Below are 16926 nucleotides of genomic sequence, written 5' to 3' on the forward strand. Positions count from 1 at the left end.
ACTATATGATGAGAGTCTACTACTTCTATAGATCATGTTAAGGTCATTCATAACTCTTCATTATTCCTCCTAACTTATTTTAACAAGGCAAGTCAGTTAAGAACAAATTCTTATTGACAACGACGGCCTACCCTGGACAACGCCGGGCCAATTGTGCGCCACCCTATGGGCCTCCCAATCACGGCCAGGTGTGAGGCAGCCTGGATTTGAACCAGGGACTGCAGTAATTCCTCTTGCACTGAAATGCAGTGCCATAGACCACTGCGCCATTCGGGATCCCATAATAATCCCATAATGCATCACATAGATGTAGATAACCGAACTGTGCTATATAGCTGACAGGAGCTGTTTTTGTTCTGGATCACCTTCCAAACTTTTCTTACCTGGGGTTAGAGATAGGTGACCCTACAGCTAATTTAGGATGTCAATAACTGCATGTATTATCAGTGTGTGTATTGCTCATCTCCAAGGACATCCTCCTGACAATCTACCACAGCATGATAACAACTCACCTGGACTACTGTGCTCACAGGAGGCTGCTGAGGGGAGAACAGCTCACAATAATGTCCAGAACGGAGCAAATGAATGGCATCAACACCTGGAAACCATGTGTTTGTTGTATTTGTTACCATCGCACCTACTTTGGTCCAGTCATTACCACGAGCCCGTTCTCCACAATTAAGGTGCCACCAACCTCCCGTGACTGTGCCACAGTATGGCGTCCCTGCCTACATCAATGCAATAAGACAGGTTTTAACCAGATACAGCGTATCATCAACAGGGCTGCTCGTATCAAGACCGGGCATTCAAGGAAGGAGCACATATTAACAGAGGTTCTTCTGCAAAAATCTGTAATTCAACCACTGACGGACAGGGACCATTACAACAGCCTAGTGACTGTTTTCAAGGCGACACAGCACAAACTGCCTGAATACGTCAGATCTGTTCAGGTGGGAGTCTCCACCCATCCTCCAGGGGGCACACCAGAGCAGCAGCCAAAGTCTATGACCAATAGGACCCCCACCTACTAGCACTACTAGTGGCAGTCTGCAGGACCCCCACCTACTATGGCAGTCTGCAGTTCTTTGAAACATTTCTCTGGAACAAGCTGTACTTATCCACATGACAACTAGCCAGCATGTCCGCCTTCAAAAGAGCTATACACATATCTAGATCAGTGGAGGCTGTTGAGGGGAGGACGGCTCATAATAATGGCTGTAATGGATTAAATGGAATGGCAAATGGTATGTATTTCATATCATTCCACTAATTCCCACTCCAGCCATTACCACAAGCCCGTCCTCCCCAATTAAGGTGCACCAACCTCCTGTGCTGTATATGCTTCTGTGTATGGTGTGTTTTAATTGATTCTTTGGAACCCAGGACTCCCTGGAAAACAGTGGCAATTGTTACTGAGTGGACTATCCTGGCTAAATAAATACAAATTAAGAAAATATCAAAGTGTACCTGCCTAGTGGTTAGAGCGTTGGGCCAGTAACCGAAAGGTTGCTAGATCAAATCCCCTAGCTGACAAGGTAAAAATCTGTCGTTCTGCGCCTGTGCAAGGCAGTTAACCCACTGTTCCCTGGAGGCCAAAGATGTGGATGTCGATTAAGGCAGCCCCCTGCACCTCTCTGATTCGAGGGGTTGGGTTAAATGCAGAAGATACATTTCAGTTGAAGGCATTCAGCTGTACAACGCACGGACGAGGTATCTCCCTTTCAAACACTATAGAAAGAGTACTTATGTTACCCAACTTTGTTCCTGGTTATAATAAACGGTGTGCTTTTCATGTCATTTTTCAACTAAATAATTGTATTGTAGACCATGCTGAACAACAATCAAATAAAATAAACTTCCTGTGTGTGTTCGTGTGAGAGACTTGCCAGTTGCTCCTCCAAAGCTGTAGGTGGCGATACTGCTCTGAAATGTCGCGTCATTGCCCCACCGCCAACTGGACTGCGATTCAATCAATGACGTGGATTTTCATTGTAACAACTAACGCTACACAAATGATATTTGTCAGCGATTTAATCGCACTGTACGAATATTTTGCCAACTGTCTTTAAAGTACAGATTCGTGTAGTATTTATTAGTAGGAATAGAAGGTCCGAGACGCTTGAAAACGGTTGTGATATCTCAGTGAAACAGGTGAGTACTTTGACTAACGTTACCAAGAAAAGGTTACTTTGCTGCGCTGTCACTGTAGCGACCAACACAATAAAGTACATTTGTAGCTAACTAATGTTAGTCAGTTTAGCTAAGAAGTGATTACAACGACAGTAAAATAATAACATTGCAACAACGTAGTTTACGTTAAATAGCTTGTTGGCTAGATGGGCCACAGCAGCTAGCAAACCATAATCACCATGTCAGTAAGCAATTCTATTAGCTATGAAAGTTTCTGTTTACAAAATCATGTGTATTCTCCCCCAGCCAAAACTCAGGATGAGTAAAAACAAGGTGTTGAATCTGAAGGACAAAATCGATGGAAACGAGATGGATCTAAGTCTCTGTAACCTCACTGAAGTTCCTGTTAAAGAACTAGTAGGCCCACAACGACACACACATTACCTTTATAAAGCCATATATTGTATGCAACAGTGGAGGCTTGTGGAATGAGCTACAGGAGGACAGGCTCATTATGATGGCTGGAATATATCGAATGGAGTCAAACATGTGGTTTCCATGTGTTTGATACCATTCCATCTATTCCATTCCAGCCATTACAATGAGCCTGTCCTCTTTAGCTCCTCCCACAAGGCGCAACTAGTATGGAATAGTCACGTTGTCATACACTTATGTGTGTGTTTTCAGGCTGCCTTCCCAAAAATCACAGTCCTGGACCTGTCCTGCAACAATATCACCTCCCTGCCTGTGAGTAACCTTGAGTTAACCTAGTCCCAAAGGTGGTGATTCTTTCCATTGTGCACAGCATAGCCACATACATTTTTTTTTCTCTATGTAAATGTATGCGAGAAATGGCGGTGGAAACACCTTAATGCCCAAATATTTATATAATAACCATGATATAGAAGCAAACTTGAAGTCACGTTGCTCCAGTCTGAAGACAACTGGCTAATGTCACTGACTAATGTATAGTAGCCTGCCCAGCTGGATGGTCAAGGAGTTGTACTATAATGAAGTAAAGGAGGAGAGAAGACGCGTAGGGGGTAGCAGAAGTAGTGTACAGTACCTTGAGTTTCCTCTAACTTGTGCAGACATTCCACTGTCTCCTGTCAGTGGATCATAGGCACCGTGGTGGAACATTGCAATAGGAGTGGAGAGAGATCATTATTACAGACTGTATATAAGTGTCTGTGTGTGTGTGTGTCCAGCTGGAGTTCTGCAGTCTGAGTCACTTGGTCAAGGTGGACCTTAGTAAGAACCTCATGACCGTTCTACCTGATGATCTGGGTCGCCTTGGCAACCTGCAACACCTGGACCTGTACAACAACAAGCTGACCATTCTGCCTGTCAGCTTCTCCCAGCTCAAGGTGGGTAACAAATACACACACATACACATACTAGGGCTGGGAATTGCAAGGGACCTCACGATACTAAACCGTATCTAATCACTGATCATAGCATCTTTTTAATGGGGAAGCATGTTTCACCATTGGCACCCATGTTACAGAAAGACACAGATAATGAAACATGTCTGCCTGGGTGGCTGTAGTTAGTTCCCATCATCACCAAGCTCTTCTAGAGTAATAGTTATAGCAGGCTAACGACAGCACAATAAGGCCCATGTTTCATTGATGCAATTCTGCTAGGAATAAGTTGGACTAAGAACTAGAGAGAATGTATTCAAAGTGATCACCAGTCCCAATTAAGTGGGCATAATTTGTGTATATGGAAATGCTGCTCACTTGGCAAAATTAGTTGGTGATGACTTACATTTCTCATGTAAATAGAGGAAAAATAGACCTTTCCCAAACATCAGTGTACAGACAGCCCAGAGAACCAGCTTATGCAACCATTTGATTGTGGTAATATCTCAAGCCAGAGGGGCATAGTGTTCCTATGTTCCAGGAAGCAATACAAGCTTCAAATGATGCGCTGGTATGAAAAACATTTTTACCCCGTGTCCCTAAAGTCCCTCTATTCTGGCATTTAACACTATTATTCATTAACATCATCATTGGTATCGTAATCTGCTTAATTCTATAATATATAGTCATATTTACTGATACTTAATAACTTTTTGGCAGAAACATTAGTAAAGCCCTGTGAATTAGCTGGAAATAAACTTTGAATCCGACCATCAACAGTAGGAAAGGCTAACTGTAATCAACCAATCCATAACGTTTTACAACAATCAGAAATTTCTATTCTTCATTAAACAGGTTTAAAAACAGTGAGTTATACATCTCTTTCATGTCCAAGACAATACAGAAAACTCTACAATAAGAATAAGCCAGCTATCTTTGAACTCTGTAAACTTAGTAAACTCCAACATGACCACAGTGGCATATGGATGGAGGTTGAAGACAGAAAACAATTCACACAATCAACAGGTTTATTTTTGTGTGTGTGTGTGTGTGTGTATAGAACCTGAAGTGGCTGGATCTAAAGGACAACCCTCTGGAAATCAACCTGGCGAAGGCTGCAGGAGACTGTCTGGATGAGAAACAGTGTAAACAATGTGCTGCCAGGGTAAGACTGGGGGGGAGGGGCAGGGAGGGTAGAGGAGATTCCACAACTCTTGGAGGACAATGAAAGTTGATAAAGCTTATTCATTGTTAGAAGAAGCAGAGGGAGGAAAAGATGGACTGAGGGAGAGGGAGGGAATTAAGAGGTAGGAAGGGAAGTAGAGATGAAGAAATGAGAAATTAAGGGAGAATGGGGGAGGAAAGAAATGTTGGGACAGACTAGAGAGTTATCTGGTTCCAGCATGGTGCAATATCATTTAGACTACAATATGATTGTAGGTTCTCCAGCACATGAGGATCCTTCAGGACGAGGTGGACAAAGAGAGGGAGCGGCGCTTCCTAAAGGACAAAGGTGGGTACTACAATGCAGGTGCCAGTGGTCAGTCAACCTAGGTCTGTGTCCAAAATGACACCCAATTCCTTATGTAGTGCAGTACTTCTGACCAAAGCATAGTGCACTACTTTTGACCAGAGCCCTATCTATGTAGGGAATAGGCTGCCATTTCCTGCCCTAGTGGCTATGGGTTCGCTCGTGTTATTTCATAGTGTTTTAACATTGCTAGCGCAGAGCAGCTGATATTACTGACTATATAGCTTTCCATACTAAACGTTATTATTCCTCACTGGGTAATCATTGAACGAGACAAAAATTTTAACGGGGCAGGAACATCTGCTCTTTCCATGACATGGACTGACCAGGTGAAAGCGATGATCTCTTATTGATATCACCTGTTAAATCCACTTCAGTGTAGATGAAGAGGAAGACAGGTTAAAGGATTTTTAAGCCTTGAGAGAATTGAGACATATATTGTGTGTGTGCCATTCAGAGGGTGAATGGGCAAGACAAAAGATTTAAGTGCCTTTGAACAGGGTATGGTAGTAGGTGCCAGTCGCACGAGTTTGAGTGTGTCAAGAACTGCAACGCTGCTGGGTTTTTCATGCTCAATAGTTTCTTGTGTGTATCAAGAATGGTCCACCTCCCAAAGGATATCCAGTCTTGACACAAACATTGGAGTCGACATGGGCCAGCATCTCTGTGGAACACTTGTCACCTCAGAGTCCATGCCCCGACGAATTGAGGCTGTTCTGATGGCAAAAGGGGGTGCAACTCAATATTAGGTGTTCCTAATGTTTTGTACACTCAGTACATTGAACATGATAGAAAGTGAACATCAAAGCTTAAGAGTTTCAATCTCGTTACAGTTTGGGTTCGGGATATAAACTAATTGGTACGTTTGACTGTTAATCTGTTTTCTTTCGTCCATCCCTCCATCGCATTAGAATTGGAGAAGAAGAAAGAGACGAAGCAGAGAGAGAGGGAGGCGAAAGAGAAGGAGGCGCGTAAACGAGACAAGGCAGAGGAGAAGGAGAGGAAGAGGAAGGAGTACAACGCTCACATGGCTGCCTTGGCCATCCAGGAACAGAAGAATAAGAGAAAAGAGAAGAAAAAGAGGAATGGACAGATAGCAGCAGGTATGCAATGGGCGTGTTCCAGGTTGTCCTTAATGCAGTCGTGCAGCGCACATGTTGACTACACAGCGCACGTCACTTACTCCCATCTCTCTCTCCAGATAAGAAAGCAGCAGCTGAATCCGCCCCCAAAGCCCGAAGACGCTCGCTTATTGGCCTGCTGTTCAAGCTTCTCCTGCTGGGATTGGCTGGCGTCGTGGGGGTGTGTCAACTGACGGGGCTAAAGGAGGAGGCAGTCTGTGTGCCAATCAACGTTGCTGTGGATGACGGCCTCTCCTGGGTCCGGGAACAGGAAGTAGATGTGAGAGTCAGAGAGCTGGTGGAGGAAGTGGATATCAGAGCCAGAGAGTTGCTGCAGAAACTGTCCTCTCTGGTGCCACAACTCCTGGAGCCGCTCGGAGTCGTACCCACGGCAACGGAACCCGTGGAAACGGTAGAAAACTGAGGATGGATGGATGGACTGACGAGAATGAAAAATGGACGATCAGCTTAAATTCCTATGGAATTGTCCTGTTGTCGCTCCTGGTTTCCCCTCTTTGTATGCGCTGTTTTTAACCAGTGGCTGTCTGCGTCAAAATTCACTAACACCCTAGTTCCCTACAGTATGTGTTCTAGTCCAAAATAGTGCACTATTAAAAAGGAATAGGGTGTGATTGGAGACTTGCCCTGTGACACATGCACACTCCCAAGTCAACTCCCAGCCACTGTAGATCTGAATAGGTGTACTGGCATTCAATATGATGGAAATTCACTTGCCTAATAGAGGGCAAGATGAAGCAACTATATAGTGCTTATACCTGTCCTATTCCTTTCACGTCTACACTGGTGCACAGGGCGTAAAAGGTAGGGGTTGATTTTGGATTGGGCAATAGTGACAGGCCCCGCCTGTGCTGCATTAATCTGTGCATCTTAAATCTGGGGTAAATTGGCTACACTCATTTTTGTAATGCGTCATCTCTGCTCAAGGACTGTCAACATTAATAAATGGCTATAAGCTTGAGAATTGTCTTTGTATAGAGACGTGTACGTGAGAATGGAGCATCATGGCATGCCTCAGTTGATTGAATCAATGGAAAACCCATAAATATAATTGGGGGAAAAAACCTCTTACCACTTTGGCAATTTTAATATCTACATAGTACATTTGTAGAGTTACAAAACACTGACAAACAACCTTGGACGGCAAATATAAGTTTCTGTAAAAATAAAAGACGTAAGACACTTGACACGATTGGAATAGGTAGATGACTACTGACTACAAGCTCTACAATACATTATTATCCAAGCAAAATACAAATAACTTTGTCCCATTATATGGGTGAAAACTGTACTTCTATGAACAGTGTTTCTGACAGGGCGTATCACCATCAGAAAATCTACTGTGCGGAGTCTAGATAGCAAGCGTGAATAGAGTTCAGGGAATCCTTTGTAGACCCACTGAGTAGCCGTTAACTATTATTATGGTTATTAAATTTGAGGCCTGGAGTTTTCCCCGGCCATGTATAAACAACACAGAGTTCCATTCAACGGTAGCCTATAGCAGCCACAGGCCATGGGGTCCTTCGCCCAATTAAACTCTCCATTCCAGGTATTCGACTGTACCCAGAATGCCTTCGTCTGACAGGAGGAAGTTGCCCCTAAGCGCTGATCTAGGGTCAGTCTTACATTCCCTCCCTAATGGTTATGATTGGGGGAGGGGGTGCTGATCCTAGATCTGTGCCTAAGCGCATCTTCTACCAAAGCCAAATTCTGTTTCTTCTCCTCGAAGTGTGCACCCGTACACTGCCCCTTCCCCCTATGGATTTATAAGGAATGGACAGATGTAGGAAATGTGTTAAAGTCCCTCTAGTCTAACCCATGATTACACCCATCCAATGCTTTCTAAATGAGGGGGGAGTGAATGAACGCACACTTCGGGAAGGAGGAGGGTAGCGGATCTGTAGCAGCAGTGGTTCACAGGGTGGCGTGTGACGACGTCACTTCCTGCCGGCTGTCCCGGTCCTTCCTGTACTCTCTCTCCTGCATGAACGCCATGTCCCCCAGCAGCCGGGTCCGCACCGCCTGGTCCACCGTCATGCCAAGGGTGACCTCCCGGAACACCTCGCTCACTGACAGCTGCAGGGGGCAGAAGTCAAGGGCTAGGGGTTAGGGTGAATATACAGCTACAAGAGTATCATACTTAGGAAAAGACCTAGAGAAATGAGGTATTCTGACTGCATATACAATAAATACACTTGAACAATTTCAGTGTTTTCAACGTAGGCTTTGAGTTGGGGAAACTGAACTGATCAACAGAGCTATAATAATCCCTCTTTAAATAACTAAAGTAAGGATGACCAACATGTTGCAGTCGTTTATAAAGGTTTCCCCTATTAGGGGATGTGATTAATACCACATATAAAACCCTGCTTACCTCGTGGAAGTGGAACCTTTTGAACATGGCGATGCTGACTTTGTTGTCCAGACCGATCTTCGCCTCAAACTTCCGGATCCCCAGTTTGGTCACCCCTGACAACGGAACACAGCACAGCTGTTACTATGGCAACACAATCCCAATGTTCCAAAACCCTGATTCTAAATTCCAAACGTTTTAAAATCTCAATATTAATCTACATTTCTGTCATAGTGAAATATCTCTGTACGTACCGTAGCAGATCATCATCCGTGTGACCTCTTTTCCCAGGCCTTTGCCTCTGTAACTGGGCTCTACACAGGACATGCAAAAGCTGTGTGACTGATAGAAAACCAGGAGTATGTGACCAATTACATTAACTGACCAACTGAGTACCAACAAGGAACGAGTGAAATTGTGCACCCTTGTTGTAGCATGTTTATTACACATTTATTATATGTGTGTGTGTGTGACCTGCGATCATGATCTCCAGCTCAGCGAGGGAGGAGTCACTGGGGTCCGTCAGGAAGATGTTGACATCTCCCACCATGCACTGCTCTTCCTGTACGGCAGGGTCCGCCCACCGTTGTTTATCCAGGATGATGAAGGTGCACTCTGAAAAACAGAGTTTGGTAATCAAAACAAGAAACTTAAAAAAGTATATTTTAAAATCCCCTTTACTGGGTCAAGACCCTACATTACATGAAACATTCATGAGAGAGTGAGCAAGACAGAGTGACTACAATAAGGGCGTTAAAGTGGAGAGACCATCTTAAAGAGCGCCTTAAAACACCACAGCTTGTGTGTGAGAGTGTATGACGGAGGCTCACTGTCATCATCCTCCCTCCAGCTCCTCTGCATGTCATACTCCTGCTCCAGAGTCAGCGGCTCAGATGCAGTCAGCTGCTGCAGCTCAGGACAGCCCATCCACTGGTGGTACCTGTCATGGAGAGGTAGATAGATACATGCACAGGTCACAGGTTCAGAAAGGGACAGGTAGATACAGATAGGAGATCAGGAGAGCTGATCCACGGGTAGTAGCTGCAACCACACAGACGGGAGAACAGGTAGATAAAAGGTAAATGGTGAAAAACAGATGCCGGTAAATCATGTATAAGTGCAAGCCTATACAATAAACTACTGCTAATTACTACATTCTGCAACAACAGAACGTAATCTTTGTATAGGCTGCAACAAAACAAACACAATGAATACGTGATTTCACGACTAGAATAAGAATTACAGCGGGACAATCAATGACAGTGAATTGATTAAATTACAGTTTTTTCCTACCTGGGTACATGATCTGCGTTGTAAGGCACCAGTACGACGTGTTTCCCCTCCAGTAAGGTATCTTCGTTTATTCTCATGATGAGTGTTACCTGACTGACACGACAGGCGACATAAACATAAGCTAACGTTAGTTATCTAGCTAACTATCCATCCGTTTGTCTGCTATGGATAATTGTATGTTATTTGCTGACAAAGCATTTATTTTTATTTTCTGTCGTTGGAACAGCTAGCTAGAGACAACTTCACAAGCTAGCTATTCATTCATGTCAGCAAAACTAGGCAGCTAGCTACTTACTAGCTAACTAGACGTAATCGCATTGGCATTTGTTAGATATGCAGGTGATGAGATCTTTCATGGGAGACTTTCCATAACGAAATCTGTGCCATGTTGTCATGTTTTAGTAGCTAACGTTACAGTTGTCAGTTTTTCTAGCTAGCTAGCTAACTAACTGGCTACTTACCTCTGAAAAAATAGCTACTTCCTTATTCTTATTCTTCTATGATATCATGGCGGTCCGCAAACAAACGTTTAAGGTGCATGCCGCCACCTACTGTTCTGGAGTGTGCGATCAATCATGGCTGCAGTCCAAACTAGGGCTGCATTCCAAACACTTAAAAGACACCCCCTATCCCCTCAGCCCTCAAATTAAGTGGACACTTCTGATGACGTATCATGACGTCTGACGAGTATACACTTGCAGGGCAAGGTAGGAGGGAGGAAGGAAGGAATTAATTTTAAATGGACCGCCCTTGCCTGGAAATTCATCACTCGTTCATCCTGCGATGATTGTGTTTTCAGCCACCGGTAGCTTGTGGGTGCTTTATATTCGCTACAGTCAATTATGATTGCATGTCTACTAATATTAACTATATCATTATTAATATACGCCTACTGTATGATAGTAGCTTACGTTGCAAACTTCACTTGCTGGCTAATTGGACCGATGACAAATATGGTCACGGGGATTCCCCCAAGGGCATAGGGCTGAGGGTTTAGGGCCAAGGGCTGTCGACTTTTGAGTTTGAAATGCAGCCTAAGGTTGTGTTTCAAAGTCATAAAAGACACACCCTCGTCCACTTACCCTCACCTTATGCCCTTTGGGGAATCCCGCGGGCCATATTTGGAGGCAAATGTTTGAGGTTTTTAATATGATAACTGATGATCAATGGGCACCACCGTTGTCGGTAAATCGACCCTGCTTACTAGAAGTTTAGATAGCTGGCCACTAGACTAACACGCAATGTAAAAAAAAAAAAAAAAAAAAAAAAAAATGCTGACATGGGCTAGTTGAGTGACTGTCGATACACAATCACATTTCAAAATTACACATTGTGTATTCTGTTACTCTAACTCTCAACAGTAAGTCGAGACCCCGACTGAGTAACTAAAAAATAAATAAATTGGTCCCAGGCCTACATAAGGGTGCCCTGCAGCCGCAAATGTATTACAAATAATAAACAGAAATACCTTGTTTATGTAAGTAAATATCCTTTGCTGTGAGACTCAAAATTGAGCTCAGGTGCATGCTGTTTCCATTGATCATCCTTGAAGTCCACCTGTGGTAAATTATATTGATTGGACATGATTTGGAAAGGCACACACCTGTCAACTGTCCTACTAAACCAAGCCATGAAGTTGAAGGAATTGTCCGTAGAGCTCCGAGACAGGATTGTGTCGAGGCACAGATCTGAGGAAGGTTACCAGAAAATGTCTGAGCATTGAAGGTCCCCAAGAACACAGCGGCCTCCATCATTCTTAAATGGAAGTTTGGAACCACCAAGATTCTTCCAAGAGCTGGCCGCCTGGCCAAACTGAGCAATCGCAGTAGAAGGGCCTTGGTCAGGGCGGTGACCAAGAACCCGATGGTCAGTCTGACAGAGCTCCAGAGTTCCTCTGTGGATATGGGAGAACCTTCCAGAAGGACAACCATCTTTGCAGCACTCCACCAATCAGCCCTTTACACTAGAGTGGCCAGATGGAAGCAGAGAATTAGGCCTACACATTATACCTTGCCATGCACTTGTCATGTACTGCATTCTTCTGCTGCAACTCCCTCATAGTCCTTCTCTGCATGCATCTCCAACACATTTGTAGTTTAAATTCTGCTATTACTGGCCTTTCTGTAGCCTATGTTTTCAAATATTAGATTTTGCATTGGATGTGGGAACAGGAAGAACCCTTTTTCTCTCATTCGGATTTGTTTACACTTCAAGGATATCCATACACAATGCGTCTTCAACTACCTCTGGAGGTGGTCAGGAAGATCTAATCACAATCAGATCACAATATGTCTTGATTGTCTACACCTGTCGAAATGTGGACACAATCAGAATGTGGCCAACATCAGGACAATGGACGCATGTTAGAACCAGGTATAAATGGGGCTAGGTAGTATGCAATCAAATATTTATTTAAAAAAAATATATTTTTCTTTCACTTTAGAAATGTGAAATAGGTAGTCTAATTTAATAACTGTTTTGGTCGCTCTCCACCCTCCTCTTCATTGGCATTCAAGGTACTAGAAGCTGATTGGCTTAAATCGTAAATATGCTAAACATATTAGCATATGTGGATTTGACAATTGATTAAAAGAATATAAAATGTAATTATCGATATAAACAAATCACATTTTTATATCAAACAGTTTGATAGATAATTCCAATTATTGATATCAATAATTACATTTTATATATAAAATATTACAATTCTTGATGAATTTGAAATGTCAAAATCAAAAATGCGTTTCTCCATTAAATCCTGATTAAAAAAAAAAAAAAATGTATATCAACAATAATTTATATATATTTATTTGAATCTCTATCTGAGCTGAGACAACAACTGGAGGTTGTCTGCAAGGAATAACTGGAGAAGATATCTAAAACAGGTGTGTAGAGAAAACAAAAGATTGGGTTAAATTGCCCATGACACGGTCATTGATCACCTCTACGGGATCGATGTCCCCCCCCCCGTGGGACAGTTGAGCTAACGTAGGCTAATGTGATTAGCATGAGGTTGTAAGTAACAATAATATTTCCCAGGACATAGACATATCTGATATGGGCAGAAAGCTTCAATTCTTGTTCATCTAACTGCACTGTCCAATTTACAGTAGCTATTACAGTGAAAGAATACCATGCTATTGTTTGAGAAGAGTGCACAATTATGAACTTGAAAATGTATTAATAAACCAATTAGGCACATTTGGGCAGTCTTGATACAACATTTTGAACAGATATAATGGTTCATTGGATCAGTCTAAAACTTTGCACATACACTGCTGCAATCTGGTGGCCAAAATATAAATTGCGCCTGGGCTGGAATAATACATTACGGCCTTTATCTTGCATTTCAAAGATGATTGTAAAAATTTTAAAAACGCATGTTTTTTTCTTTGTATTATCTTTTACCAGATCTAATGTGTTATTCACCTACATTAATTTCACATTTCCATAAACTTCAAAGTGTTTCCTTTCAAATGGTATCAAGAATATGTATATCCTTGCTTCAGGTACTGAGCTACGGGCAGTTAGATTTAGGTATGTCATTTTAGGCGAACATTTAAAAAAATTAAGGTCAGTTTAGCCTAGGGCTCGTTCAGGACGCAATGTTTTGGAACGTTCAGAAGAAATATGCTTTGTAGAACTAACATGCCTCTCTGACATGTAAAAATAAGATATCAGGTCAGCTCTATTCTTGGAATTTCTGTCTGCAACGTTCACCGTTTGGCTCTCGTGTTGACACTAGTATGTGATGACTTGTCTTTATGTCCACAGAGGAAGTCCAGGGTCTACTGAGTAAATGTGAGTATTTTATTGTTTGAACCAGATGGTTCGATTGCAGCCAATGACATGTCTTGGGAGCTAGTTTAGCAAAGTCAGCGAGGTTGCCTTCCTGAGACCTGAAGTACTATCGCCCCTGACCAAAAAATGCTTTGGTGGTAAGCTACAGGGTCCTGATGCTAGCAATACTAGTTAAGAGGTCAGTACTGAAAGATCATTCTGATTTTGTGTGTGGTAAATATAAAAATTCAAAAGGCACTCGGACATCTGAGCTATCTGTTTTGCAGGTGCATGGTAACAGTTGGATACGATGAGAAAAAAGAAGGAACCCGCAAACTGCGCTTTACGTATCGGCCTCACGGCTTTTGAGTTAAAAAAAAAAATTAGCACCCTTTATGTAGACCTAGCCCCACCCACATCCGTTCCACGCATTGAATGGGGTTGGAGGCAAAGGAAAAACAAATAAGTGCTACCAAATATAACAATATGCATTTCATAAATATTAGAATAAAGTGTGTACATAAAACACATTAAACACGCCTGTAAAATCACAATGAGGATATCGACCTACCAAGCAAGTTTTCATAAATCATTGGGTACAGCTTAAAACCTGTTGGGACTTGGGGGCAGTATTTGCACGGCCGGATAAAAAACTTACCCGATTTAAACTGGTTACTACTCTTGCCCAGAAACGAGAATATGCATATAATTAGTAGATTTGGATAGAAAACACTCTAAAGTTTCTAAAACTGTTTGAATGGTGTCTGTGAGTATAACAGAACTCATATGGCAGGCCAAAACCTGAGAAGATTCCATACAGGAAGTGCCCTGTCTGACAATTTGTTGTCCTTCAGTTGCATCTCTATCAAACATACAGCATCTCTGCTGTAACGTGACATTTTCTAAGGCTTCCATTGGCTCTCAGAAAGCGGCAGAAAGTGTAATGGGGTGTCTGCAGTCTCTGGGCGAAGTACAGCAACTCTATTTGTGAGTGGTCAGCCTGGGAACAGCGAGACTGAGAAGCGCGTTCATGAAAATTCTAAAAAAAAAATTCTTTCAGCCTTTGAATGAATACAACGTCACCCGGTTGGAATATTATCGCTATTTTACGAGAAAAATCGCATAAAAATTGATTTTAAACAGCGTTTGACATGCTTCGAAGTACGGTAATGGAATATTTTGAATTTTGATAGTGTCCTGAACACACAAACAAAACGGAGGTATTTGAATATAACTATGGATTATTTGGAACCAAAACAACATTTGTTGTTGAAGTAGAAGTCCTGGGAGTGCATTCTGACGAAGAACAGCAAAGGTAATCCAATTTTTCTTATAGTAAATCTGAGTTTGGTAAGGGCCAAACTTGGTGGGTGTCAAATTAGCTAGCCGTGATATGTACTCAGAATATTGCAAAATGTGTTTTCACAAAAAAGCTATTTTAAAATCTGACACCGCGATTGCATAAAGGAGTTCTGTATCTAAAAATTCTTAAAATAATTGTTATGTATTTTGTGAACGTTAATCATGAGTAATTTAGTAAATTCACCGGAAGTTTGTGGTGGGTATGCTAGTTCTGAACATCACATGCTAATGTAAAAAGTTGGTTTTTGATATAAATATGAACTTGATTGAACAAAACATGCATGTATTGTATAACATAATGTCCTAGGAGTGTCATCTGATGAAGATCAAAGGTTCGTGCTGCATTTAGCTGTGGTTCTGGTTTTTGTGACATATATGCTTGCTTTGAAAATGGCTGTCTGATTATTTTTGGCAGGGTACTCTCCTGACATAATCTAATGTTTTTCTTTCGCTGGAAAGCCTTTTTTAAATCGGACAATGTGGTTAGATTAACGAGAGTCTTGTCTTTAAAATGGTGTAAAATAGTCGTATGTTTGAGAAATTGAAGTTATAGCATTTTTGAGGTATTTGTATTTCGCGCCACGCGATTCCACGGGCTGTTGACTAGGTGGGACCCCAGGGAAGTTAAGAAAAACAGAGTAATCTGAAATAGGGGCATAATTCATGTTCAAATTTACAACATAACATACATAGACATTTCATCATTAAGACCTTTAGGAAATAATGTCTGGAGTGTGAAAATCCCAAAACATTTATTTTACTCAGTATTACTTATATCACCTCCCCTGTCTGATATCTTAACTTTATGCCACAAAAACCTGTGTGGTAAATAGAAATTGCTTTGTATAACGGTATCTGCTGAAGGGTCATATGATGAATCATATAAAGACCAGAAGCTCCATAAACAACCTGTTAAGGTGGTACATTACTCCCTTTTCACAGCATCCTGTTGGGCTATATCACCGCCTGGTACGGCAACTGCACCACCCACAACCGCAGGGCTCTCCAGAGGGTAGTGCGGTCTGCCCAACGCATCACCGGGGGCACACTGCCTGCCCTCCAGGACACCTACAGCACCTGATGTAACAGGAAGGCCAAAAAGATAATCAAGGACATCAACCACCTAAGCAACTGCTATCATCCAGAAGGCGAGGTCAGTACAGGTGTACAGGGACCGAGAGACTGAAACAGCTTATATCTCAAGGCCCTCTCTAGCCGGCTAACACCCGGCAACTCAACCCTGCACCTTAGAGCCTGCTGCACTATAGACATGGAATCACTGGTCACTTTAATAATGGAACACTAGTCACTTTAATAATGTTTACATACTGCTTTACTCATCTCATATGTATATACTGTATTCTATTCTACTGTATTTTAGTCAATACCACTCCGACATTGCTCGTCCTAATATTTATATATTTCTTAATTCCATTCTTTTACTTTTAGATTTGTGTATTGTTAGATACTACTGCACTATTGAAGCTAGGAATACAAGCATTTTGCTACACCCACAATCACATCTGCTAAATATGTGTATGTGACCAATAAAATTAGATTTGGTTTGATATAAAGGAATCAGCCAGTGGGGATGGAATAATTAAGCTGTGCTTGGAAACAATGACAACTCCTGGTCTCTGACTAGTAGTTAGTGTCAGTCACAACAAGTATGCGCACATCCCAGAACTCTACCCCAGCTCCAACAGAGTAAGAGTATCTGGACTGGACAGCTGGCATTTTGTCTTTCTACAGTGTCTTCTCTGGCACACTGACCCATCTGTACACATTCACTGAGCCCCTCTAACCAACATTTGCAGTTGATTCAGTGACTTTGCGCCAGGTAGCCAATACTGCACAATTTAATACGGCACTTTCCCCCCCAATCCCCCCCTTCCCTTATACATGTGTAAATATTGTATTTTAATTAGTGCCTTCCTGTATTAGACTCATGCTACACAATGTATTCTATGGAGC

The 16926-nt window shown here is 42.2% G+C and overlaps 2 protein-coding genes across 3 annotated transcripts; one reads left to right on the forward strand and one right to left on the reverse strand.

The window, feature by feature from the left end:
- Positions 1-1937: 1937 nt before the first annotated feature.
- On the forward strand, positions 1938-7128 carry LOC106612247 (leucine-rich repeat-containing protein 59). The gene is made up of 8 exons (XM_014213242.3): positions 1938-2151; positions 2437-2547; positions 2818-2877; positions 3339-3497; positions 4555-4659; positions 4935-5007; positions 5937-6128; positions 6227-7128. The coding sequence occupies exons 2-8, from the start codon at positions 2449-2451 to the stop codon at positions 6568-6570; spliced, it is 1032 nt and encodes a 343-aa protein (XP_014068717.1). The 5' UTR covers positions 1938-2151; positions 2437-2448; the 3' UTR covers positions 6571-7128.
- Positions 7129-7210: 82 nt separating this feature from the next.
- nat9 (N-acetyltransferase 9) lies at positions 7211-10398 on the reverse strand. Of its 2 annotated transcripts, none has more exons than XM_014211428.3 (7): positions 10272-10398; positions 9811-9903; positions 9348-9457; positions 8992-9132; positions 8772-8831; positions 8539-8633; positions 7211-8240 (listed from the first exon to the last, which is right to left on the reverse strand). In XM_014211428.3, the coding sequence occupies exons 2-7, from the start codon at positions 9885-9887 to the stop codon at positions 8079-8081; spliced, it is 645 nt and encodes a 214-aa protein (XP_014066903.1). In that variant the 5' UTR covers positions 9888-9903; positions 10272-10398; the 3' UTR covers positions 7211-8078.
- Between the last annotated feature and the right edge of the window lie 6528 nt (positions 10399-16926).

This window comes from Salmo salar, chromosome 01, assembly GCF_965601325.2.
Source record: "Salmo salar chromosome 01, fSalSal1, whole genome shotgun sequence".
NCBI lineage: Eukaryota > Metazoa > Chordata > Actinopteri > Salmoniformes > Salmonidae > Salmo > Salmo salar.

Coding starts and splice junctions, on each gene's coding strand:
- LOC106612247 (XM_014213242.3), top strand. CDS start 2,449: ATGAGTAAAAACAAGGTGTTGAATCTGAAGGACAAAATCGATGGAAAC. Junction 3,498..4,554: donor TCAGCTTCTCCCAGCTCAAG/GTGGGTAACAAA, acceptor GTGTGTGTATAG/AACCTGAAGTGGCTGGATCT. Junction 5,008..5,936: donor GCGCTTCCTAAAGGACAAAG/GTGGGTACTACA, acceptor CCATCGCATTAG/AATTGGAGAAGAAGAAAGAG.
- nat9 (XM_014211428.3), bottom strand. CDS start 9,887: ATGAGAATAAACGAAGATACCTTACTGGAGGGGAAACACGTCGTACTG. Junction 9,458..9,810: donor AACGCAGATCATGTACCCAG/GTAGGAAAAAAC, acceptor TCTCCATGACAG/GTACCACCAGTGGATGGGCT. Junction 9,133..9,347: donor CTGGAGGGAGGATGATGACA/GTGAGCCTCCGT, acceptor TCTGTTTTTCAG/AGTGCACCTTCATCATCCTG.